Source organism: Erpetoichthys calabaricus, chromosome 5, assembly GCF_900747795.2.
Source record: "Erpetoichthys calabaricus chromosome 5, fErpCal1.3, whole genome shotgun sequence".
Lineage (NCBI taxonomy): Eukaryota > Metazoa > Chordata > Cladistia > Polypteriformes > Polypteridae > Erpetoichthys > Erpetoichthys calabaricus.
Genome location: NC_041398.2, coordinates 234,982,108 through 235,007,676, shown reverse-complemented (window position 1 = coordinate 235,007,676; position 25,569 = coordinate 234,982,108). Strand labels below are relative to the sequence as shown.

Genomic DNA, 25,569 nt, shown 5'->3' with positions numbered 1-25,569 from the left:
CCCAATTTAAAGCGTGACAAAAAAGTGACATTAAAAAGTCACATAAAATCACTGCACAAAATCGTTGCACTTTTAGGCTTAGGATTTTATATATATATAGAGAGAGTAGATTTATTTTTTTTGAGTGGCTGGAATAAGCTGCCATATTTGCCTTGTATTTACGTTACAGATGAAACCGAATTTTTTTTAGTTATTGCTAGATTTACTTTAGTTTTTGGGTAGTATTCTGATCATAATGATACTTTTTTTTTAGGGCTATGAGAACATTAATCCATATTGTATAGCCAGTCTACATTTGCCAATGCATGGTTATTTTTAAAATAATAAAATAATTCTTTTCCATCTTGCCCTGCCATGGAATGGACTTCCACTCGGGGTTGATTCCTGTTCTCACCTGATACTGCTGGGACAGACTCCAACCCTCATGACTCTTCAATTAGATTCAGTGAAGTTTAAAAAAATAAGAATGTAATATAAAGTTTACTATTTTAATGAAAGAAACACAGTTTTTCTTTCACTAAATAAAAATTAAAATTGCCACCATGATACTGTATGTGAATTTAGGTGACTGTGTTATGAATCACTGGAAACACATGTGAATATGTTGGCCAAGAAGGTGACCAGAGGATTACTGAGAAGGTTTATAAAGAAGAATAAAGAAAAAAAATTTGTAAAAGTGATAGGGAGAGGCCTGTGCACACAGACTCAAGCCTGTCATGGCTGCCACAGGTTCATCTACTCAGAACTGAAGTAAAGGGGGTGAATACTTAATATGATCACTTAATTTGGGGTTTATAATTGTAATTAATTTAGATCACTTTGCAGAGATCTGTTTTCACTTTGACATTAAAAAGTCTTTTTCTGTTAATCAGTGTCAAAACAGCCAAATTAAATCCAATGTGATTTAAACGCTGTACTGTATAACGATAAAATGTGGAAACTTCCAAGGAGGTCAATACTTTTTATAGGCACTTGACATATATCAGCTCCCTATGTACATCCATCTCTTTTCCAGTTCAGAGTTAAAATTAGTTGGATTATGTGTTAAAAAATATACATGTGCAAGTGGCATGTATTCCATGGTGTTTTATATTCATTATTATTTTTGTGCTGAATTTGAGCTTAAACAGCATTGTATTTGTAACGGTGTATAGCCTGATAGCCATAAAAGGAAAAGTTTGTATTATAAAAATACACTGAATTCTTTTTAAAGCTTTTCATGGTTTGTAAAGTTTTAGTATTTGGTCAGTTTTGTCACATTACTTTTCTGTATTATTCTATAGATATGGAGTGCTGTCTTAATCATTGCTGTGAGGGTATACATTCATCTGGCACTGTCTAACGAATGGAAGAATCGTTCGGTCCACAGAGAGCCGTGATACCTAATAGCTGGCACCCCTGTCCAAAATGGCTGCTTGTTTCACTGCTTTGTGTTTTATGTGCAACTAGTATCTTCTTATATAATACGCTACCGTGGCTGTTCGTTTGTCTGTCCAAGATTTTAAATCACCTGTAGCTCGCAAACCGTTTGACCTATTGACCTGAAATTTAGTACACGTATACTACGTGATGTCTACTATCCACTTTCTGGGTGATCATTTTTATTCCTTTTTATATTTTTATTTTATTTTATTGTAGAATCAACTCTCAGCAGCAGGGCGGTCGTGTGGCGCTTGTATACAAGTGCCGATCTCTTCCCTACCACCTTCGGCGTCACTTCCCCAACCTCTTCATATCTTAAATCATTCCTGAGGCAGATTGAACACTTAAGTGCCAGCTTAAGTGAAAAATTAAGGTAAATGTACTAAGTAATTGCAACACAAAAACTGACTAAATCAGTTTTAACACAAAAAGATTCCCGACGAAAGAAGAGAAGAAGCGGGCCGCTAGGGTGGAGACAAGAAGAGCTGCTCAGGAAGCAGCAAGCGCATCAACCTCTGAGCAAACGAATGCTAAACGAACAGAGAAAGAGGATGAAAACTAGGAATGCTCAGGTCAAGTGTATTCACTGCACGTTATCATGCAGTCCGCCATTACTAGTGTTGCATATTTAGGTTCTTAATTTATTTGAGATCTAGCCATCATCAATAATAATCAGGCATTGTATCCCATACGTGTTGAGGAATTTATTGTTTAATCAGTTTGGATTGCATGTCATTCGTGATTGTCAAAACTCTTGATCTTGAGGACTCTTAACTGAAATACAAATTTTTTGCACTCTATACAGCATCATAATCATAATAATCATAGTACTATGGTTTCAGAGCTGACATGATTGGAATGTTTTTCTTACTGTTGACAACTTATATGGACCACCAGTAACGGCGTACTGCACAATAACATGCAGCGACTACACTTGACTTGACCGTACTCCGCGCCCTTACGCATCCACCGTACCACCGCCCTGCTGGCCGCTGCCGAGAGTTGATTCTACAATAAAATAAAATAAAAATAAAAAAGAGTAATAATTCTAAAACTTTTTGCTTTTAATATAAAGCTGTAGTGCAGAGTTTCAGCATAGTATATGTGCACCAAATTTCATGCTACAGTTTATTTGATTTTTGACCTTGACCTTCCTGGGTTGATCTTTGACCTTGGAGGTCAATTGTCACCCCGAAAGCAGACAGTAGACGTCACGTAGTATATGTGTACCAAATTTCAGGTCAATAGGTCAAACGGTTTTGCGAGCTACAGGTGATTTAAAGTCCTGGACAGACAAATGGACAGCCACGGTAGCATATTATATAAGAAGATTAGTCCTCTTGTTTTTATTAGCCTTTAAGAATTGTACATTTGGTACAAGCAGGCAACTTGTATTCATGCATTTTCACTGACATAGCTGGACTCACTTTGAACATGAATTATAGTACTAGGGTGTTGTACCGTGTTAGCCATTATGAATGTAGTGACAAGTCAAGCTAAATGACGCCTTTTATTGGCTAACTAAAAAGATTACAATATGCAAGTTTTCAAGGCAACTCAGGCCTCTTCTTCTGGCAAGATGATTACCTGAAGAAGGGGTCTGAGTTGCTTTGAAAGCTTGCATATTGTAATCTTTTTAGTTAGCCAATAAAAGACATAATTTTGCTCAAAGTGAATTCTAAAAACATGGCTAAAATTATGTATTATATTTCTTTAATTCTCTAACCTATTTGTTCAGAAGGGCGGCACGGTGATGCAGTGGGTAGCGCTGCTGCCTCGCAGTTGGGGGACCTGGGTTCGCTTCCTGGGTCCTCCCTGCGTGGAGTTTGCATGTTCTCCCCGTGTCTGCGTGGGTTTCCTCCGGGCGCTCCGGTTTCCTCCCACAGTCCAAAGACATGCTGGTTAGGTGGATTGGCGATTCTAAATTGGCCCTAGTATGTGCTTGGTGTGTTTGTGTGTGTCCTGCGGTGGGTTGGCACCCTGCCCGGGATTGGTTCCTACCTTGTGCCCTGTGTTGGCTGGGATTGGCTCCAGCAGACCCCCGTGACCCTGTGTTCGGATTCAGCGGGTTGGAAAATAGATGGATGGATGGATTTGTTCAGAACATCTACACCAATAATGATACCATCACTAGTAATAAAATAATAATAATAATAATGCCAACCAACCAGACATCATTTATATGAAGCTATCCACCAATAAAACTTTTTTAATAGATATCTTGGTGACATCAGTCCAAAAGAAGAGCATAAACTAAAGCACTACCATAAGCTCCAAAACAAGACTTTAAAAAGGCTTTGGGAAACAGACGCCGAAGTAGGCCCTATCATCATATGTGCTACTGAGGTTATCGCTAAATCCATCAAGCGATATACTGAAATCATATTGCCCAATATCAACATCTCTGTTCTTAAAAACAAGTGGCCATATGCATGGTGTACATTGTCAGCAGAGTCCTTGGCATGGTTAGCAGTAATTAATGCGAGACATTTTCCTTTGTAATGACCCTGACTAAGCACCCTGACCCTGACTAGGCCTCAATTCTGGAATTTACCCCTACCTAAGACTTTCAACTAAGCCTTCTCTCAAGAGGTCTCCTGAGCGAGCATAATGAAAGGCTAGGAGATCCAAAGAATTGAAATATAATAATAATAATACAGTCTGTTACTAATGTGTTATATGATATTTTGTCACCATGGAAAGGTAAATATGATCAAAAAGGGAGCACAAAAGGTCAATAGATGGATATTACAGACACTGTAATTTCTGTATATATGAAAAGTACTATATGATAGATAGATAGATAGATAGATAGATAGATAGATAGATAGATAGATAGATAGATAGATAGATAGATAGATAGATAGATAGATAGATAGACACATGTTTAATTTCTTCTCTGCACAGTACAGTGCACCAATCACCACAATGCTCAGCTCAGTCCTTTGCTTTGTTTCTCTTCTCCTCTCCTCTCCTCTCCTCTCCTTGCAAGCTCTGTCTTCTACCTCCCGACTCTGGCTCCCTGAATGGAGTGAGGCGGCCCCATTTATAATGCACCTGGATGTGTGCCCTGATGACCTTCCCAGAGCACTTCCTGGTGTGGCAGAAGAGCTGCATGGGCACCCAGAAGCACTCCGGGTGTACCTGCTTCCTGGTCTGGCAGCATTTCCTATTGTGGTGGAAGTGCTGCAGTCCATGTCTCCGGGACTATCCGGTGGCAGTGGCCACAGTCCCCAACAGGGCTTAGCTTCTAAGCTCCGATCCCGTGGCCCCCATGCAAACCAGGGCAGCTGCCCTCTCGTGTCCCGGGGGAGGTATTCTCCCTCTCCTGGTACTTCCACCTTCCAGGCGTCCTGCCTATGTAGGCTCCCTAGCCGTCCGCCACAATAGATAGATATGAAAGGCACTATATAACAGATAGATAGATAGATAGATGTGAAAGGCACTATATAATAGATAAATAGGCATTAGACAGAGGGCGGCACGGTGGCGCAGTGGGTAGCGCTGCTGCCTCACAGTTAGAAGACCTGGGTTCGCTTCCTGGGTCCTCCCTGTGTGGAGTTTGCATGTTCTCCCCGTGTCTGTGTGGGTTTCCTCCCACAGTTCAAAGACATGCAGGTTATGTGCATTGGCGATTCTAAATTGTCCCTGGTGTGAGCTTGGTGTGTGGGTGTGTGTGTGTGTGTGCCCTGCGGTGGGCTGGCGCCCTGCCTGGGGTTTGTTTCCTGCCTTGCGCCCTGTGTTGGCTGGGATTGGCTCCAGAAGACCCCCATGACCCTGTAGTTGGGATATAGATAGATAGATAGATAGATAGATAGATAGATAGATAGATAGATAGATAGATAGATAGATAGATAGATAGATAGATAGATCAAAAGAAAATTAGAAGGAAAAGAAAAACTAACTATGTGGAGAGGTTAAAACTGGAGACCACCATGAAATATAGGCTGACTTTTTTTTATCTGTTTTAAGCGGAGTACCTTATTAAACCAATCAGTGACAACCCACGAAGGACTATTGTAATTTTCTTGTTCAGAGGTGTCACTAAAATCTGCCCAATTAAAGTTAAATATGGCTCAGTATTGCAAGAAAATGTGTTTTTGCCTGGTAAAGGCCAGCATCCTAGTACTGTGAATGCACATATTTGACTCATTTTTTTGTATGTTCAACATGTTCAACAAGAATGTTCTTAATATCTTGTTCTTAATATTTAATGTCTTAATATCTTGCAGTCCTGTGCATAGAGCCATTGTCAATTCACACTTTGTAGTGGTGGCATCTGGACACAGTATGATGGCCCATTTCTATTGCTACTTCCACTCAGCTGCCCCCACTTTTGTTTTTTTTCTGTTGTTTCTGAGTGTTTCTTCAGTTCTCCACTTAGTCAGCAATACCTCAAGTTCACATTCTTTCGAGCTTTTTTTTTTGTTGTTCTCCAATGGTTTTTAGGAAAGAGGTAACCCAGGAACATGGGCAAATTTATATGCTGATTATATCATAAATATTAAAAAAATGAGTTTTTATGAGCCATAAATGGTTGCTGACGGGCGGCATGGTGGCGCAGTGGGTAGTGCTGCTGCCTCGCAGTTGGGAGACCTGGGGACCTGGGTTCGCTTCCCGGGTCCTCCCTGCGTGGAGTTTGCATGTTCTCCCCGTGTCTGCGTGGGTTTCCTCCGGGCGCTCCGGTTTTCTCCCACAGTCCAAAGACATGCAGTGTTAGGTGGATTGGTGATTCTAAATTGGCCCTAGTGTGTGCTTGGTGTGTGGGTGTGTTTGTGTGTGTCCTGCGGTGGGTTGGCACCCTGCTTGGGATTGGTTCCTGCCTTGTGCCCTGTGTTGGCTGGGATTGGCTCCAGCAGACCCCCGTGACCCTGTGCTCGGATTCAGCGGGTTGGAAAATGGATGGATGAATGGATGGTTGACAGGGAGTGAAAAGTGCAGGCATGAGCTGGAAGCTGATGTGAGATGTGTAAAGGAACTTGGAGTGGCACAAAACACATGTATTCATTTTTAGAAATCTGATTTTTGTTTGTGTGTGTGTGTGTGTGTATATGCCATTTTTGTCTTTCAAGGGTAAACAAAATTTTAGTATAGAATCTAAGCACAGCTTAATTCATGAGGCTTCTGCTCCTTACTAAAAGAACGGTCTGTCTGCCTGAGGCTGAACATCTAGTTAGTGTCCCCATTTAATATAACAGGGTGGCACAGGGGTAGTGCTGCTGCTTCACAGTAAGGAGACCTGGGTTTGCATCCCGGGTCCTCCCTGTGTGGAGTTTGCATGTTCTCCCCATGTCTGTGTGGGTTTCCTCCCACAGTCCAAAGACATGCAAATTAGGTGGATTGGTGACATTATTTTGGCCTTAGTGTGTGGTTGATGTATGTGTGTGTGTGTGGCGACCTGTCCGGGGTTTGTTCCTGCCTTGCACCCCATGCTAGCTAGGATTGGCTCCATCACTCTGTGTGAATAAGCAGTACTGAAAATGACTGACTGATGATATATAACATAACACACACATCTTTAAGAATGTAGTAAGCAAGCCCATGTAGATGCCTCATGGGCAATGACTGAGTAGGACATTTTAAATCCAGGATTCTGGTTCTGTAAGCCAGTAGCTCTAACCACTGTGCCACCATGTTTTATTTTTCCTATTATTTGGTATTTTTATATGACTATTATTTAGCTTAAACAGCTTTGAGAATGTAATGTTATTATAATTTGAACTTTACAAAGTGTTGCGCTTAATCCAGATGTGTTGAACACTCCGAGTCTTGAGGGCTACAGTGGCTGCAGGTTTTCATTCTAATCCTTTTCCTAATCAGTGAGTGCTTTTCACTGCTAATTAGCTTATTTTCCTTTCATTTTAATAGCCCTGTTTTTAAGGATTCAGTCCTCTGAATTGATTCTTTTCTTCATTTAATGGCAGCCAATCAGAAATGAGATGTGAAACGAGCCGACAGATGACCAGCTAAACTGGGGCTTGAAACTCCAACCAATCTCTTAATGAGAAGCTGGTTCTTACTGTTAATTAAACCCATTATTTAATCCCATGGCTTGTTGCTGCTCTCATTCTGCAACAGCAGACATTTCTAAAACTGTTGATTTTTCTTCTTTTTCTAAGAACACCGTCAAGATGTTTTGGTAACCTGAGAGATCAACCTTACTGAGACCTTCACCTCTTTTTATTTCTACAGTAGACAAAGAGCCTGTTTCGACAACGTAAGATTAAACGGGCACGAGTTTGTGTCAGCAGTGTATGAAGAACAAATGATAAGTAACGAAGAAGTTGTTTTGTAACGATTGTAGTCCGCTTTACTCATTACTGTACAGGCTTGTACTGTTAGTTGATGAATTTGCCAGGCCTATAGTATAATATTGAATGATGAATGTTCCAGTACAATATGGAATAGTACTGTAATAAGTATAAGCACCACAAACCTGATATACAGTAGGTGTATTGAATGAATGTGTAATTGAATCAGAATGCGTAATTAGGCCTCGAGCTGTAGTCGAAATCGCCTTTCAGGCCTCTAGAGCAGTCTTTCTCAAAGTGGGCGATAACGCCCCCTTGTGGGCGCTGGAGGCCTACAGGGGGGCGTTAAAGGGCCCAGAGAAAATTGGGGGGTGTTGAAGCGGTTTAGGGGGGCGATGGCTGATTTGTGTTTTTTTTTCTAATATTTTAAAATTGTAAACTAAAATCAAAACCTACCTACTATACTACAGTAATCCCTCGCTATATCGCGCTTCGCCTTTCGCAGCTTCACTCCATCGCGGATTTTATATGTAAGCATATTTAAATATATATCGCGGATTTTTCGTTGCTTCGTGGGTTTCTGCGGACAATGGGTCTTTTAATTTCTGGTACATGCTTCCTCAGTTGGTTTGCCCAGTTGATTTCATACAAGGGACGCTATTGGCAGATGGCTGAGAAGCTACCCGGCTTACTTTTCTCTTTCTTTTGCGCTGACTTTCTCTGATCCTGATGTAGGGGGATTGAGCAGGGGGGCTGTTTGCACACCTAGACGATATGGACGCTTGTCTAAAAATGCTGAAAGATTATCTTCACTTTGTGATCTTTTGTGCAGCTGCTTCCTTAAACGACATGCTGCACGGTGCTTCGCATACTTAAAAGCTCGAAGGGCACGTATTGATTTTTGATTGAAAAACAAAGTCTGTCTCTCTCTCTCTCTCTCTTTGTCTGCTCCTGACGGAGGGGGTGTGAGCTGCTGCCTTCAACAGCTTTGTGCCACGGTGCTTCGCATACTTAAGCCAAACAGCCCTATTGATTTGTTTGCTTTTCTCTCTATCTCTCTGACAGCCTGTGCTCCTGACACGCACTCCTTTGAAGAGGAAGATATGTTTGCATTCTTTTAATTGTGAGACGGAACTGTCATCTCTGTCTTGTCATGGAGCACAGTTTAAACTTTTGAAAAAGAGACAAATGTTTGTTTGCAGTGTTTGAATAACGTTCCTGTCTCTCTACAACCTCCTGTGTTTCTGCGCAAATCTGTGACCCAAGCATGACAATATAAAAATAACCATATAAACATATGGTTTCTACTTTGCGGATTTTCTTATTTCTCGGGTGGCTCTGGAACGCAACCCCCGCGATGGAGGAGGGATTACTGTACATCGATTATTTTGTTCTTATTCCTGTCCTGTTTGATTGTATAAATATAAATAATTTATCATGTCTTTCGTAGGTAGCCCATGAGCAATCAAGTTTTAACAAGTTTTTATTAAACAACGCGATTTGTGCAATCCTGTATCAAGCGGCCGGATCATCGATACTTGTTCTAACTGATTCCGGTCGTTTTTATCGAAAATAAAAAATATAGAAAATAAAAAATATCGAATTAAAGAATGTCGAAATTTTCGTATAAATAAAAAAATAATCTTAGCCCTAGCCTTAACCCCTAAACCAATTTTTTATTTATACTAAAATTTCGACATTTTTTAATTCGATATTTTTTATTTTCTATATTTTTTATTTTCGATAAAAATGACGGTTACCGTTCTAACTTGCTCAGTACGATTTCCGTCGAATAAGGTAAACAAGTTTGTGCATGTTTGTCTTATTCCTGTCGGTGTGTGCTGTATTTTAATCCTATATAAGAGTACGTAATACTTCTTTTATTTTCATTAGCGTTTTCGTGCGCAATCGTTAGAAAGTTTTTTAAGCTCAATACTTGACTCACGTATTTGTAAAGACAAAACCATGTCGGAAGCAAAAAAGAAGAGATGGCAATACAGTGCGGAATATATTAAATACGGATTTGTTGAAAATCCCACAAATCCATCTTCACCTATGTGCCTTCTTTGTCAAAAAACATTTTCGAATGAAGTGATGAAGCCTTCTAGGCTACAAGATCATTTGAATAAAATGCATCCAGATAAGAAAGAAAAAGATGTGGCCTATTTTCAAGACCTGGAAAAGAAGTACATAGCTCAGCCAACTGTATCAAAACTTTTTTCAGCGGCTTCAAAGCAAGACGATGACAGACTTCGAGCCTCGTACAATATCTCTTTGTTAATTGCTCAAACAGGCAAACCACACACTATTGGAGAAGAGTTCATTTTACCGGCAATAAAAGAAGTAATAACTGCTGTGATCCATAAACCAGCGGCAGATATTATTCGAAAAATTCCTTTGAGCAATAGTTCTGTCCAAAGACAAATTGATGAGATGGCTGAAAATATTGCAGACTCATTGTGCAATCATCTGAAGACTAGTCAATTCTCAATTCAGTTGGATGAGTCCACTTTACCAACTAATGAAGCACTATTGTTGTCATACATGAGGTTTATTAAAGATGAGAAAATATGTCAAGAACTATTATTTGTTAGAAATTTAGAGACAGATACAACCAGAGAAACCATATTTAATACACTGGAAAAGTTTTGTAATGAGAAAGAAATTCCCTTGAAGAATATTATATCAGCTGCTACGGATGGCGCTCCGGCTATGACAGGGAGTCACAAAGGCTTCATAGCGTACTTAAAAAATAAAATTCCAGATGTGCTCGCTGTTCATTGCGTCATTCATTGACAACATTTGGTTGCGAGAAATTTGAGTGAACGGCTGTTTCAATCACTGCAACATGTCATCAAAGCAGTCAATAAAATCCGAAAGAGCTCTTTAAATGACAGATTATTTAATCAGCTTTGTGCTGTTAATGATGAAGATTTCAACCAATTGCTGTTTTACACAGAAGTGTGTTGGCTATCAAGAGGTACTTGTCTGACTCGATTTTATAATCTGTTTGACTCTGTGACAGAGTTCTTGGAAAACAAAGACACAGAATTGCGCAACAACCTCATCACATCAAAGAATGATATTGCGTACTTGACAGACCTGTATAAATTGTTTAATGATATCAATCTCCAACTTCAAGGTGACGACTTGAACTTGATTAAAACAAAAAATATCGTTGCTGCTTTCGTAGCCAAACTGCTCTTACACAAGAAAAACATCGGCAGACGTGAGTTTCACAATTTCCCTAATTTATCAGCAGTACCCTTCATCAACAATCACTTGCTTGTTTACTGCCAACATTTGGAGAACCTCCACAGTGATTTCAAAGAACGGTTCCAGGACATTGTAAAATTGGAAATACCGGACTGGGTGTTGGATCCTTTTTCAAATGTCAACACAGCAGGATCATCCCAGCTTGAGGAAGAACTTATAGAACTGACAACGAACGAGGAAATAAAAATCAAATTCAAAAATGGCTACCAAGAATTTTGGCTACAAAAGCCAATCCCACAATTGTACCCTGGATTGTGGTCGATTGTTCAACGATTTTTGGTAGCATTCCCATCGTCATATTTGTGTGAAAGTGGATTTAGTGCTGTGGCAACGCTGCTAACTAAAAAGAGGAATCGTTTGCATGTTACCGAACGCGGTGACTTACGGCTGTTTTTGAGTAAATTCGAACCTGATATTAACAAACTTGTTAAAAATCATCAGATTCATCCTTCACATTAGATAAGTTTTAAAATTTTAATTGAAATGTTTGTTTTAATTTGAATAAAAGTCTTTTTAAATATTATAAAGTTGCGTTTTTATTGCTCCCGTTAGTTAGAAAGTCTCATTTAAAATGTAAGTTTGAACTCAGAAACAGGATAAGACACATATGGCACGCTATAATTAAAGTAACGATTGCGTTTGTGATTTTTAAGATGTGGTAAAGTTAAAAATTTTGGGGGGCGCTAGAAAATAATTGATTCTCAAAGTGGGCGGTAGACAAAATAAGTTTGAGAACCTCTGCTCTAGAGCTTTAATCGAAGTCGCCTTTCTCTTTCAATTTTTGCGGCCGTAAATCCGCCGCCTGCCGCAATGTTGGGGTTGAATGTCGGCCTCGTAAGGTTTTTCGGGCAGCTGCGCATTCGGCGGCTGCGCATTCGGCTTCGGACGTGCGCAGAAGGCTACTGCGCATTCAGCTTCGGACGGACGTGAGTGAGTGAGTGAGTGAGTGAGTGAGGAGGCAGGCGAATTATGTATTAAGATATTGTGTGTGATGGGCACACGTATGCTGATCATGAGGTGGCTTGTTCTGTGTCTCATTATTGTTTGGGTGATAATTAAAGAAAAAGAAAAAACTAAGGGATCTGAGTCAAGTTAATTAAAATTAAGGCAAAAGAAATTAATTAGCAGCAAAAACTGGTAACTAATGAAGAAGATGTTTAGAATTAAAACCTGCAGCCACTACGGCCTTCCAGGACCAGAGTTTGACACCCCTGGCTTAATCAAAACTGTGTCATGTTCGTCACAATTGAACCCTTAACACATAGTTGTCATACATTACAGTATGTGCTAAGTGTCCTTCAGGTGTCAGATTCCCCAGGTTACTCTCTAAGATGGGCCTGTACTCTTTAGATAGAACTGTATTTGTTCATGGGGGAAATTTGACTTTTCACAAAAGGTCTTTAAATAAATAAATACATAAATAGATAGATAAGTAAGTCAATAAATGCACAAATTTACACACACGTTTTGGTCTGAACACACACAAGAATGACTAAAAAGGAAGAAATGTGAAAGGAAAGATAAAGTTCTGACTTGGCTGTCACGGTCACAGGGAGGCATTATGCAGGCGTCGTGGAGCACCCGTTGCATTTCTTGACCCATTTCAGCTGAATAATTCATTGGCTGAAAGTACTCGGTGTTGAAGTGTCAGACAGGGAATGTTTTTGCCATCAGGAAAACAAAATGTCGCAACAGGCTTGAAAAACCTTATTTCATATCAAGTTTCCGATTATCCACCGTGACTGTTTTTCCACTAAACTCCAAATCCACATATGTTGTCTATTACTGCTTGATAAGTGTTTAAGGATAATGACAAAAAAACCCAATGTGCATTGATCTACACTTTTAATGTTTTCAAGTGGCTCTTGTCTGTTATTTCAATAATGTTCATGTTTGTGTGACTGGTCAACCTTCGATGTAGCAGGAGATTCATGATTGTGAGCCAGGCTGCAAGAGTGTGCCATCAGTCGTGTTTAACAGAAATAAAGTCAAACTTACCAAACAAACGTGAATTATGGCATCACGATAACACTTACCTTGTCAAACCTTTTCTTTTGAGTACATTATTATATCAAAGTCCTGGAAGGGAGAATATCTCATGAAGCCTTGGGGAAGCAAGAATTACACCAAAAGCCTTGAGTGAAACGGAGTGGTCTGCTCTTCTATTGACAGCTCTTATGTAGAGCCTAACTTTCAGGATTTATTCAGAGGGGTCGGTTGTAAATAATCTACAGAATTTTACTCTTTCTTGGTGATTAAGGGGTTGACTCTCTATTGAGAATCTGGACATGACTAAGTATGTGGCTGTAGTTGGTGATTTAAGTCAAATCAAATTTATTTATTAAGTACATTTAAAACAGCAAATGGCTGCACCAAAGTGTTGTACAAATTAAAAAAAAATAACTCTGATATATAAAAATACTGAATAAAACTTTACAAAGACAATGCAATTGGGTCTGCAAACCAAAAAGCTTAAAAGGTGTAGCAAAGTAAAAACATTATTCAACATGTGAGGGATGGCCCGTGTCCATACCTAGCCGAGACATCCTCAGAATGAAAGGATCAGGGGAGAGGGTGTGCACAGGACATTATCATCTCCAGAGCGCTAGATGGCAGCCCCCCGGATTGCAGCGGTGTCTCCGATTCCCACAGGGCAGCATGGGACATGGAGTTCTTCGACTCAGTCCTGTTGGGTTGTGTGGGTGCTGCCAGGTCCGGTGTCTGGTGCACCCAGAATTGCTTTCGGACCATGTGTACAGAACACCAGGAGTACTCCCGGGTGGAAGGAATGGAGCTCCCTGCCTCAGATGGACGAACTAGAGTTGGGAGGAAGGTGGCCAATGCTTGAGAGGAGGAGTTGAGGAGCCAGTGACCGAGAGAGAGAAAGAAGGCAAAGAGTGCACTCTCTTGCGCTTATTTGTACTTGTGGCTGTTGTAGCAAGAAATGCATATTGTGGAAGAGTTTCCCACAATAAAAGAACTTTCTGCTTTTAACTTGTGTCCGTGCCTGCTTGTGTTCTGTGCTTGGGGAGCTGGAGCCTCCTCTGATGTCCACAAATGTCTCCAAAAGCTGTGTCTTTGTGTAATGGTAGGGTCATGGAAAAAGTTCTGACAAATAAATGTAGCTCATTCCAAAGTTTTGGATCTTCCACTGAAAAAGCTGGATCACCTTTCCTTATGAGGTGAGAACGTGGCATTGATAAGACAAATTGGAAAGATGATCTGAGTTCCCTGGAGGAAGAACACTATATGAGAAGATCTGAAATATATGGAGAAGCTAAATTAGTTAGTGCTTTAAAAACAAAAGGAAGCACTTTAAACATTTTTCTAAACCTGATGGGCAGCCAATGAAGGGAGGCCAAGATAGGAATAATATGTTACCTCTTGCTGAAACCTGGTGACAATGGCAACTGCATTTTGAACCAGTTGAAGATGAAATAGATAGATAGATAGATAGATAGATAGATAGATAGATAGATAGATAGATAGATAGATAGATAGATAGATAGATAGATAGATAGATAGATAGATAGATAGATAGATAGATAGATACTGTAGATACTTTATTAATCCCAAGGGGAAATTCACATACTCCAGCAGCAGCATACTGATACAAAAAACAATATTAAATTAAAGAGTAATAAAAATGCAGGTAAAAACAGACTATCTTTGAATAATGTTAACGTTTACCCCCCCGGGTGGAATTGAAGAGTTGCATAGTGTGGGGGAGGAACGATCTCCTCATTCTGTCAGTGGAGCAGGACGGTGACAGCAGTCTGTCGCTGAAGCTGCTCCTGTGTCTGGAGATGATCCTGTTTAGTGGATACAGTGGATTCTCCATGATTGACAGGAGTCTGCTCAGCGCCTGTCGCTCCGCCACAGATGTCAAACTGTCTAACTCCGTGCCTACAATAGAGCCTGCCTTTCTCACCAGTTTGTCCAGGCGTGCGGTGTCTCTCTTCTTTATGCTGCCTCCCCAGCACACCACCACGTAGAAGAGGGTGCTCGCCACAACCGTCTGATAGAACATCTGCAGCATCTCATTGCAGACGTTGAAGGACGCCAGCCTTCTAAGGAAGAATAGTCGGCTCTGTCCTCTCTTGCACAGAGCATCAGTATTGGCAGTCCAGTCTAATTTATCATCCAGCTGCACTCCCAGGTATTTATAGGTCTGCACCCTCTGCACACAGTCACCTCTGATGATCACGGGGTCCATGAGGGGCCTGGGCCTCCTAAAATCCGCCACCAGCTCTTTGGTTTTGCTGGTGTTCAGGTGTAACATTTGACTTTTTTGAGAGAAAGATCACAGCTACGTGTGTTTTAGAGGGTACCTGCTCATTGGATCTCCCGTCAGAGCTGAACACTATCAGATACAGTGGTAACGGTTCATTTTGGAGCATACCAACCTTCCGCTTAGCCAGAGATACCTTGCCAACTTTTTATATTTTTGGCAAAGAGATCACAGCTATATTCTCGCACCAGATAGCGAAATGAAAAATATTGTATATCAAGATGCCCTAGGATACGAAAGCTATTAATATAAATATTTCGCAATACAAATTATTACATTTTAAAACATTTTTTTTATTGATTTCTAAAGATTACACGTCTAGCTCTGGGATATTGTTTGAGGACTCTAAACACATGGACTTTGCCTTTCTTTTGTGTTATATTCTTTGTTAAATAGCAAAAAGTATTCATTTATTAGAATTTATTAGAATTAAATTCATTTATTAGAATTTATTTGACATAGATTATTTGTGTATAACAATATTCTGCGTCTGAATGCACTTTGCAGTTTCTCAGCAAGTTATATGTTATATTAGTGGGTGATTATTCTTCGTCTATTGGTCTAATCATACTGCATAAGACCATTACCTTATCCAGGCTAATTCCTGCCTTGTAATCGGTGCTGCTGGGACAAGCTATGGCCAGAAGCTGCCCTGAATGTCAAGAACATGTTGTTAATATAGTATATTGCCATCGTTTTGTTAACATCATCGCATTACTGTTTTGTGTTATTGATTTTCATGGGCACTGCTGTGTGTGGTTTAAGGATATGTCTCATCGCTGTATTTGTAAGGCTTACATAGTGTTATGTGTGGTGTCCTCATGTTTGCATATTAAGTTGCATCCTAATTTTAAAACAGTGCTTTTAAAAAGAACAATTCCAGAAAAGACTTGCTTAGGAACAAATACATTTGGTGAAACGTTCTTGGTTTTGTTTTTCTGCTGTGCTTTGATCTGTTACTTTTCATCTACTGTCTAGTCTGTGGGCGGCACGGTGGCCCAGTGGGTAGCGCTGCTGCCTCGCAGTTAGGTGACCTGGGTTTGCTTCCCGGGTCCTCCCTGCGTGTAGTTTGCATGTTCTCCCCGTGTCTGCATGGGTTCCCTCCCACAGTCCAAAGACATGCAGGTTAGGTGCATTGGCGATTCTAAATTGTCCCTAGTGTGTGTGGATGTTTGTGTGTGTGTGTGTTCGGCGGTGGGCTGGCACCCTGCCCAGGGTTTGTTTCCTGCCTTGCGACCTGTGTTGGCTGGGATTGGCTCCAGCAGACCTCCATGACCCTGTAATTAGGATATAGCGGGTTGGATAATGGATGGATGTCTAGTCTGACGACACTTTTGCTGGTGTCTCTGATTGCTCCAAAGTATTCACCCTTAAAAATGTACATTAATCGATCTTAGCCATTTACACAATAATCTCTAAACTCTCATTTTACTCCAGGTTTATGACACTAAAATGTAACGATTTGTGACACTATGTACAAAAACAGAGGAGCAGAAATGAATCTTTAAGAACTGTATTAGGGAATGAAAAAGAACCATTATGGAGCAGACACAAATGTGGTCAAGGGGGCAGGCAAAGTTGTCTTCGGCTTTTACTTTAGCAACCGAAACAAGAAGCAGAAGGCAAGTACACAGTCAAAACAAAAATGATCAGAAGCCAGAAATCCTAACACTAGTTTGTTTTTAGTGTGTTGCGCTAAATTCACAAAGGGGGACAACACCACAACACTGAAAATAATGGGAAATACTCAACTAAATATTTTAAATATGAATTGAAAAACCTCAGAGAAGCTGTAAGACAAATTCCTGACATAAACTGGATTGAGTGGGTTGGAGGATGTATGCACAGTATGTGTGTATTCAATATTTATATACAGTTTACGTTCTGTTATGTGTGTATAAGGAAGTGAAGTTTCATTTTTTGTAAAGTGTGTATTTTTCTTGCCCACAGGTTGCATTTTCATGGTTCGCGCCTAAGATGAAGGCAGTAAAGTTGTCCTATCTTCTCCTTGTCCTGACCTTATTTGTATGGGAGTGCTCTTCTAAAGAGAAGTCTTCAAAGAAAGGGAAGGTGAAAAGGAAGCAATATCTTTGCCCATCGTACGTATCACCTTTATTATATTAAATTTAAAAAGTTCAATGCTATCTTGTTTTAAAATGTATGAAAATCGTTGTCATAAAAGTGATTGAATTGGGAAAACAAGAGAATCACATGTGGCAAGTAAACAGGCCATATCATTATTGCTGACGTCAGACACAGGATTCAGAAAGTATTCAGGCACCTTCATGTTCTGCACACTTTACTATGTGTTGTAAATTTAATTTTAAATGAATAAATTTGATATATTGTTTCCCTTCAGTCTACACTCAATAACCCATGATTACATGTTTTCAGAAAGGTTTGCAAATGTATTTAAAATCAACAACTGAACTCTCTGATTTATATAAGTATCTCTCATTCATATAAGGATTCAGACCCTTAATTCAGTACTTTTTAGGAGGCATTTTGGCAGCAGTTACAGCTTTCGGTCTTGTTGGCTGTGTATCTACAAGCTTTGCTCACCTGGGTTTGGGAAGTTTGTCTCATTCTTCCTGGGAGATCCTGTCAGGCTCCATTAAATTGGATGGAAGTGTCTGTGAACTGCCATCTTCAGGTGTCTCTACAGATGTTCTATGGGGTTTAATTCTAGGGACGTATCCAACGGGCGACCCTACAAAGACCTAATATGGAAGGTGGCATGGCTCTACCTAACTTTAAATTTTATTACTGGGCAGCAAATATAAAAGCTATAAAAACATGGACATGGACACAAATAGATGAACATACACAGGCTTGGTCTGCAATAGAAATAAAATCCTGCAGTACTTCTTTATATTCCTTGCTTTGCACCCCAATAAATACAAGTCATCGCCAATATACTAACAACCCAATTGTGCTTCACTCATTCAGAATATGGAACCAATGTAGGAAGTAATTTAAGACAGAGAAGCTTTTATCTGTGGCACCTCTGCACGAGAACCAGCTTTTCCCACCCTCTCAAACGTATGCAGTTTTTAATGTCTGGAAAACATTTGGGATTAAATCAAAGATCCAAGAGGACAATGGGAAAAGGATCTCTCACTCAACATCTCAGAAAAGGAGTGGAAAGTAGCAAAGCAGAGAATTAAATCGAGCTCCATATACGCAAAGCATAGAATTATTCAACTCAAAATTATATATCGAGCACATCTCTCTCGTTTAAAATTGTCCAAAATGTTTCCAGGGCAAGAGCCATCCTGTGAACGATGCAATCGAGCTCCAGCCTCACTGGGTCACATGTTTTGGGCCGGCACCAAATTAACATCATTCTGGACCAAAATCTTTAAATGCCTATCAGACAGCCTTGGTGTCACAATCCCTCTTAACCCACTAACAGCTGTGTTTGGTGGGCTCACAGAGGGGCTTAAAGTGGAGAAGGACAAGCAGACTGTAATGGTCTTTACTTCACTACTAGCACATAGACTTATCTTGCTCAACTGGAAGGATCCTAACTCTCCTATTCTAAGTCAGGGGTAACTGATGTTATATACTATATTATACTGGAAAAAATCAAATTCGCACTTTAGAGGACCTGTACAAAACATTTTCTGAGCAATAACATTTTAGAATAAGCATTTAAATTAAGGAAGCAGGTTCTCTCCCCTCTTTTACGCTGTTTATCTTTATTTGTGCATTAATTTATCTATTTACTTATTTCTATAGCTTAAAGTTTTAATCTGCTGGCCTAGCTCTCTTTCTCAGGGGTGGGGGTGGATTTGTTTCAAACCTATTTTTGTAAAACTTGAGTTATTTGTATGGAATGCTATTTATTTTTAATAAAATAAAAATAAAAATAATTCTGGGCAGCATGGTGGCCCAGTGGTAGCGCTGCTGCCTTGCTGTTAGGAGACCAGGGTTCACTTCCCGGGTCCTCTCTGCGTGGAGTTTGCATGTTCTCCCCGTGTCTGCGTGGGTTTCCTCCAACAGTCCAAAGACATGCAGGTTAGGTGTATTGGCGATCCTAAATTGTCCCTAGTGTGTGCTTGGGTGTGTGTGTGTGTGTGTGTGCGCACCCTGCGGTGGGCTGGCACCGTGCCTGGGGTTTGTTTCCTGCCTTGTGCCCTGTGTTGGCTGGGAATGGCTCCAGCAGACCCCAGTGAACCTGTAGTTGGGATATGGTGGGTTGGATAATGGATGGATGGATAATAATTCTGGGCTTTGACCTGGCCACTCAAGGACAGTCAGAGACTTGCCTAGAAGTAACTTCAGTGTTGTCTTATTTGTATGCTTTGGGTTGTTGCCGTGCTTAAAGGTGAACCAGTCTGAGGTGGTGAAGCAGGCTTTCTTCATGGACCTCTCTGTATTCGTCTGCATTTATCCTTGTCTTAATTCTTGTTCCTGCCATTGAGAAGCACCTCCATAGCATAATGCTGCTACCACCATACCTGATCGTAGGGTTGGTACTAGGCAGGTAGTGAGCCTGATCTTCAACGGAGGTAATGCTTGGAGTTCTGCCCAAAAACTTTGATTTTTGTCTCATCAGACTAGGGCTTCTGACTAATGGAGTGTTGCTTAGATGGCTGTCCTTTCAACAGGTTCTCCACTCTCAGCAGAAGACTTCCGATGCTCTGTTAGAGTGACTAGCAGGTTTTTAGTCATGTCAAGGCCCTGCTTTACTGGGTTCTGGTGATTACGGACTTCTTCCACTTCATAGTTATTGAGGCCACTGCACCCCTTGGCTCTTTCAACGCCTTACAAAGGGTGTTATTCCCTTGCCCTGCTCCGTTACCCACCTCAATTTTATCACTGAAGTTTTCAGAGAGTTTCTTGGACTTCATGACTTGGTTTTTGTCCTGATGTGCAGCGTGAATTGTGGGGCCTTTCTAAAGGATGCCAAATCAATTCGGTTTGCCACAGATGGACTCCAGTCAAGTTGTAGTCCACATCTCCAGGAGAATTAAAGCAAACAGAATGCACCTGAGCACAATTTGGAGTGTCACAGAAAAGGGTCCAAATCTTAGATGAATGAGAGCTTTCACTGTTTGAGCTTTAATAAATTTGAAAACCATTCTCAAAACTTGTTTTCCCTTTGTCATTATGGGTTATTGAGTGTAGATTGATGGTCAAAAATGGTAAATGTATCCATTTAAAATTAAATCTACCGCACAATAAAGTGTGTTGAAAGTGAAGCGGTCTGAATACTTAGTGAATCTACTGTACTTTATGTAAGGACCTTTCTGCTTGGGTTATAGGAATTCATGACTTATGAAAGTGATAAACGTTTATTAATGTGGTAACTTTAGTAATTTACTGACCTTAGTTTTCATAACTATTATTATTTATCATTTTTCATAAATAATTTCAGCAGCAGTTTTATTTTTATAATTATATTTTACTTAAAGTCAAAATTGTGTTTTTGTAAAGCACTTTGAGTTGCATTTAATAGGTGAAATATAGTGTATTATTAACAATACTACTGCTACTATTATTGTTATTATTATTATTAATATTAATGTATTAATTGTATTAATTATATTTTTTAATTTACTATTATTTAAATATTAACCCTTTTGGCCCTGACATCTTTGTATTAATACATATATATGCAGCCGTTTTTGTAAAGCACAGGCGCGTTTGCAGCCGTTGGACCTGGACATGCTACTATTAGCGCAGACTGGAGAGACTGGCATATAGTCCGTGAAACACAGAAGTGAAATTAAGCAGCAGAATTTGTCAACTATTGTATAATAATAGTGATTGTTTTTTGTTTTTTTTTCATTTTTGAGCTTCCTAGACATCCCAATGGTAGAATATCTCACAAAGTAATTTTTCCCATAAAAACAGAAAATCCAGGGCCGAAAGGGTTAAGATAAAGGAAGTAAATTATTTTAAAGAAACCTTTTCAAATGCTTGGTTAGTCAATGATATGGAAAAATGCTTTTCGGTTATTTGCTTCTTTCTTCATCAGACAACTGTCAGTGGAAGATCTCGCCCGAGTGCCAGCTAACTCTACCAGCAACATTTTGAACAGACTGCTAGTCAGCTATGACCCAAGAATTAGACCTAATTTTAAAGGTCAGTCTTTAAGTGTTTTTTTTTACATCAAGCAATGTAAGGCAGTGTTATTTTTAATCGTATATTGTGTATGTTGATATAAATATATTAATGTGTTTGGCAGTTTCCTATTTGTACTGAATGCTAGTACAATATTGCCCATACATATGCTACTCAGCCTAAATGATTGCAACTGCTTTGAAAGTTAAGATTTTTATGAATTTGTCAGTCATTACCAGAACAATTAGCAGAATTTTGATAAAACTGAGTTTTATTAAACATTTGTTTTATTAACAACATAAATGCTTGGTCAGCAACATCATTAGGATAACAAAATAACAATTCTTATTCCAATGAGGTGTTGTACAATTGAATACACCCTACAACAAATTCCACCAAATGTAATACTTTGTATGGCCTCCATGTTTTTTAAGAACAGCACCAACTGTTCAAGACATGGAATGAACAAGTGGGTGACATACTGTCCCGTCTGTCTTTCTGCATTCTTTCAACAACAACAACAACAACATTTATTTCTGTAGCACATTTTCATACAAAAAGTAGCTCAAAGTGCTTTATATAATGAAGAAAAGAAAAATAAAAGCCAAAATAAGAAATTAAAATAAGACAACATTAGTTAACATAAAAAAAGAGTAAGGTCCGATTGCCATGGGGGGACAGAAAAAACAAAAAAAAAAAAAACTCCAGACGGCTGGAGAAAAAAATAAAATCTGCAGGGGTCCCAGGCCACGAGACCACCAGTCCCCTCTGGGTATTCTACCTAACATAAATGAAATAGTCCTCTTTGTAATTAGGGTTCTCACGGAAGGGCTTGATGATGATGGTCATGCAGATTTCTGGCTTTTAATCCATCACTGTTGGAACATCACGGTGCTTTGAGTAGATGGTGGTGGCGCAAGCACCGGAAAAGGAAACAGAAGAGAGAGTAGGGGTTAGTACAGATTTTAGAGCCACCATGAATAGTTATTATAATGAATTGGATATACAGAGTATCAGGATTTAAATTACAGTGAAGTTATGAGAAGGCCATGTTAAAATAATGTATTTTCAGGAGTTTTTTAAAGTGCTCCACTGTATTAGCCTGGCGAATTCCTATTGGTTTCAGATTTCAGAGCCTGAATGCTGGATGGAGACTGATGCTCAACCTGTCTGTTCAAAACTTCCCACAGATGTTCTATTGGGTTGAGGTCAGGTGACATGCTTGGCCACTCAATCACTTTCACTTTATTCTTCCTCAGAAATGGAGCAGTGGCCCTTGGATGCTTGCTTTGGGTCATTATCATATGAAAGAGTGCCTGGTGACACAGGGTATGGAGATATGATGGCATCTTCACCCTCAGTATTTTGCAGTATATCTACAAATTCATTAAACCATCAATGAAGTGTGATTCTCCAACACTTACAGCACTCATACAACCCCATAGAAAAACACTGACACTGCTATGCTCTACTGTGGGTACCAGGCATTTTTCATTGTACTCCTCGTAATGCAGTTTGGATGCCATCAGTTCAAAAAATTGGAAGTGGTCTCCCTTAGACTTTCTCATATACTCAGATATGGGGATGGATATTTGAGGAGTAAACCGCAAGAGAATGATTATATCTTTATATTATGTACATTAAAGAACCATCAACAACAAATCAAATTAATAATATATTGAACAATTGTTATAAAAGTAAAGTTGAATAAATTGGACTGTACAGCTGCATGAATAAAAAAGTACCTCTTCTGGTTAGTGGAAACAGCTCAGAAGTTGGAAGAAATCTATATTTTGAACCTAATACTTGTATGCAAAATTTGGTTGACCTAACTGAAAGCATACTCAGGTTATCATGTTTACATACAAACACACAGACATGCAGACACACACACAGACATAATTCCAAAAATGTAATTTTCTGACTTTTCAGACATTCAGAGGTCTAAAACATCGAGATTCATCAAAATCTCAAAATCAAATTTTTGGACAATTACAATACTTTCCCTACGAGAAAATAAGTTGGACTCAGGGAGGTGTAAAACGTTGAGATTCATCAAAATCTCGAGGTCGAATTTTTGGATGATTACAATACTTTCCCTATGAGAAGTAAATCAGACTCAGGGATGTGTAAAACGTCGAGATTCATCAAAATCTCGAGGTCGAATTTTTGGATGATTACAATACTTTCCCTACGAGAAAGTAAATCAGACTCTGGGATGTGTAAAACATCGAGATTCATCAAAATCTCGAGGTTGAATTTTTTGGATGAGAACAATACTTTCCCTACAAGAAAGTAAATCAGACTCCGGGATGTGTAAAACGTCGAGATTCATCAAAATCTCGAGGTCGAATTTTTGGATGATTATAATACTTTCCCTATGAGAAAGTATATTGGACTCAGGGATGTGTAAAATGTCGAGATTTATCAAAATCTTGAGGTCGAATTTTTGGATGATTATAATACTTTCCCTACGAGAAAGTAAATCAGACTCTGGGATGTGTAAAACATCAAGATTCATCAAAATCTCGAGGTCGAATTTTTGGATGATTACAATACTTTCCCTATGAGAAAGTAAATCAGACTCAGGGATGTGTAAAACGTCGAGATTCATCAAAATCTCGAGGTCGAATTTTTGGATGATTACAATACTTTCCCTACGAGAAAGTAAATCAGACTCTGGGATGTGTAAAACATCGAGATTCATCAAAATCTCGAGGTTGAATTTTTTGGATGAGAACAATACTTTCCCTTCAAGAAAGTAAATCAGACTCCGGGATGTGTAAAACGTCGAGATTCATCAAAATCTCGAGGTCGAATTTTTGGATGATTATAATACTTTCCCTATGAGAAAGTATATTGGACTCAGGGATGTGTAAAACGTCGAGATTTATCAAAATCTTGAGGTCGAATTTTTGGATGATTATAATACTTTCCCTACGAGAAAGTAAATCAGACTCTGGGATGTGTAAAACGTCGAGATTCATCAAAATCTCGAGGTCGAATTTTTGGATGATTACAATACTTTCCCTATGAGAAAGTAAATTGGACTCAGGGATGTGTAAAACGTCGAGATTCATCAAAATTTCAAGGTCGAATTTTTGGACGATTACAATACTTTCCCTATGAGAAAGTAAATCGGACTCAGGGAGGTGTAAAACATGGAGATTCATCAAAATTGAATTTTTGGATGATTACAATACTTTACCTATACTTCGTATGCAAGAAAGTAAAAAGATTCACCTTATCTCATCTCTCCACAGTATAGAGTCCCAGTAGTCTTCACCTTGGCCGTTGCAAATGCTAAATGGGCTATTTTTGAGCTTGGGCTTTAGCAATGGTTTCTTTTGTGGATAATACCCTTACATACCCCTTTTCTGCAGTATATGTTATTTGTGTCACAGGAAACTGTCACCCCAGTTTGGTTTTCTACTGCTGTAGCTAACTGTGATGAACATGCGGGGTGATTTCCCTTATCAGTCATGTTTCCGCGGACAGCCTGGATGTCTCTGAGAGCTTAACAAAAGTCTTTTTTGAATTTCTGAATCACTTCTGCTGCTTTATTCCGACAATGCCATACTAATCTTTTTGTAGCCTTTTCCTTTTTTTTGTGTAAAGAAGTGACTTTTTGTGACGTCTCTCTTCCATGTGTAGCCATTATTGTCAGCATTTAATCGGAGGGGATTGTACTTGGTAAATACCCCCTTTAATTGTGAGTTAGCTGGTGGTCACCTGTGTGATGATTGATTAGAATCACCTGTTGTTGAATTTCTATTCATTTTATCAAGTGTTATTCCTGATACCTTCACTGGGGTAGACTCATTTTTGCACCGTCCGTGGTCTTAAATCATCTCTTTAAAAATAATCCAGTTTGTTTTTTTTGTATTGACATATTTAATCTGCAACCAATAAGCCAGACAATTTTATAGTACAGGATCCCATAGGAAGTATTCATTCTAAAGGGAAACAGAGGATTTTTCTGAAAAATCTTTTGGGGTCGTACTTATTTATTCTGTTCACAATATTTTCGTGCCTGCTTTCCTTTAATAAGGGATGAAAGGAAAGATCATTTTATTCTGAATTACAATTTTAAGAGAAGGAATACCTTGAATCGTCATCTAAAAATAAATAAATATATTTGTCGCAGATGCAGTTGTCCAGTTTGCACTGAAATCAGGCGCATCCATTAATAGTAATGTGAAAGATTGGGTTTGCATGTTTGTTCTGCATATTGGGTGGGCTGTAAAAAAATTAAAC

General features: G+C 39.3%; 1 protein-coding gene across 1 annotated transcript in view; it reads left to right on the top strand.

Moving 5' to 3' along the window:
• Positions 1–25,569, top strand: part of glrbb (glycine receptor, beta b) — a 134,088-nt gene that overhangs the window by 8,438 nt on the left and 100,081 nt on the right. Inside the window, exons 2-3 of the mRNA XM_028802666.2 lie at positions 17,191–17,339; positions 21,227–21,333. Of these exons, the coding sequence (XP_028658499.2) occupies positions 17,218–17,339; positions 21,227–21,333 (229 nt within the window). The 5' untranslated portion in view covers positions 17,191–17,217. The remainder of the gene's footprint in view (positions 1–17,190; positions 17,340–21,226; positions 21,334–25,569) is intronic.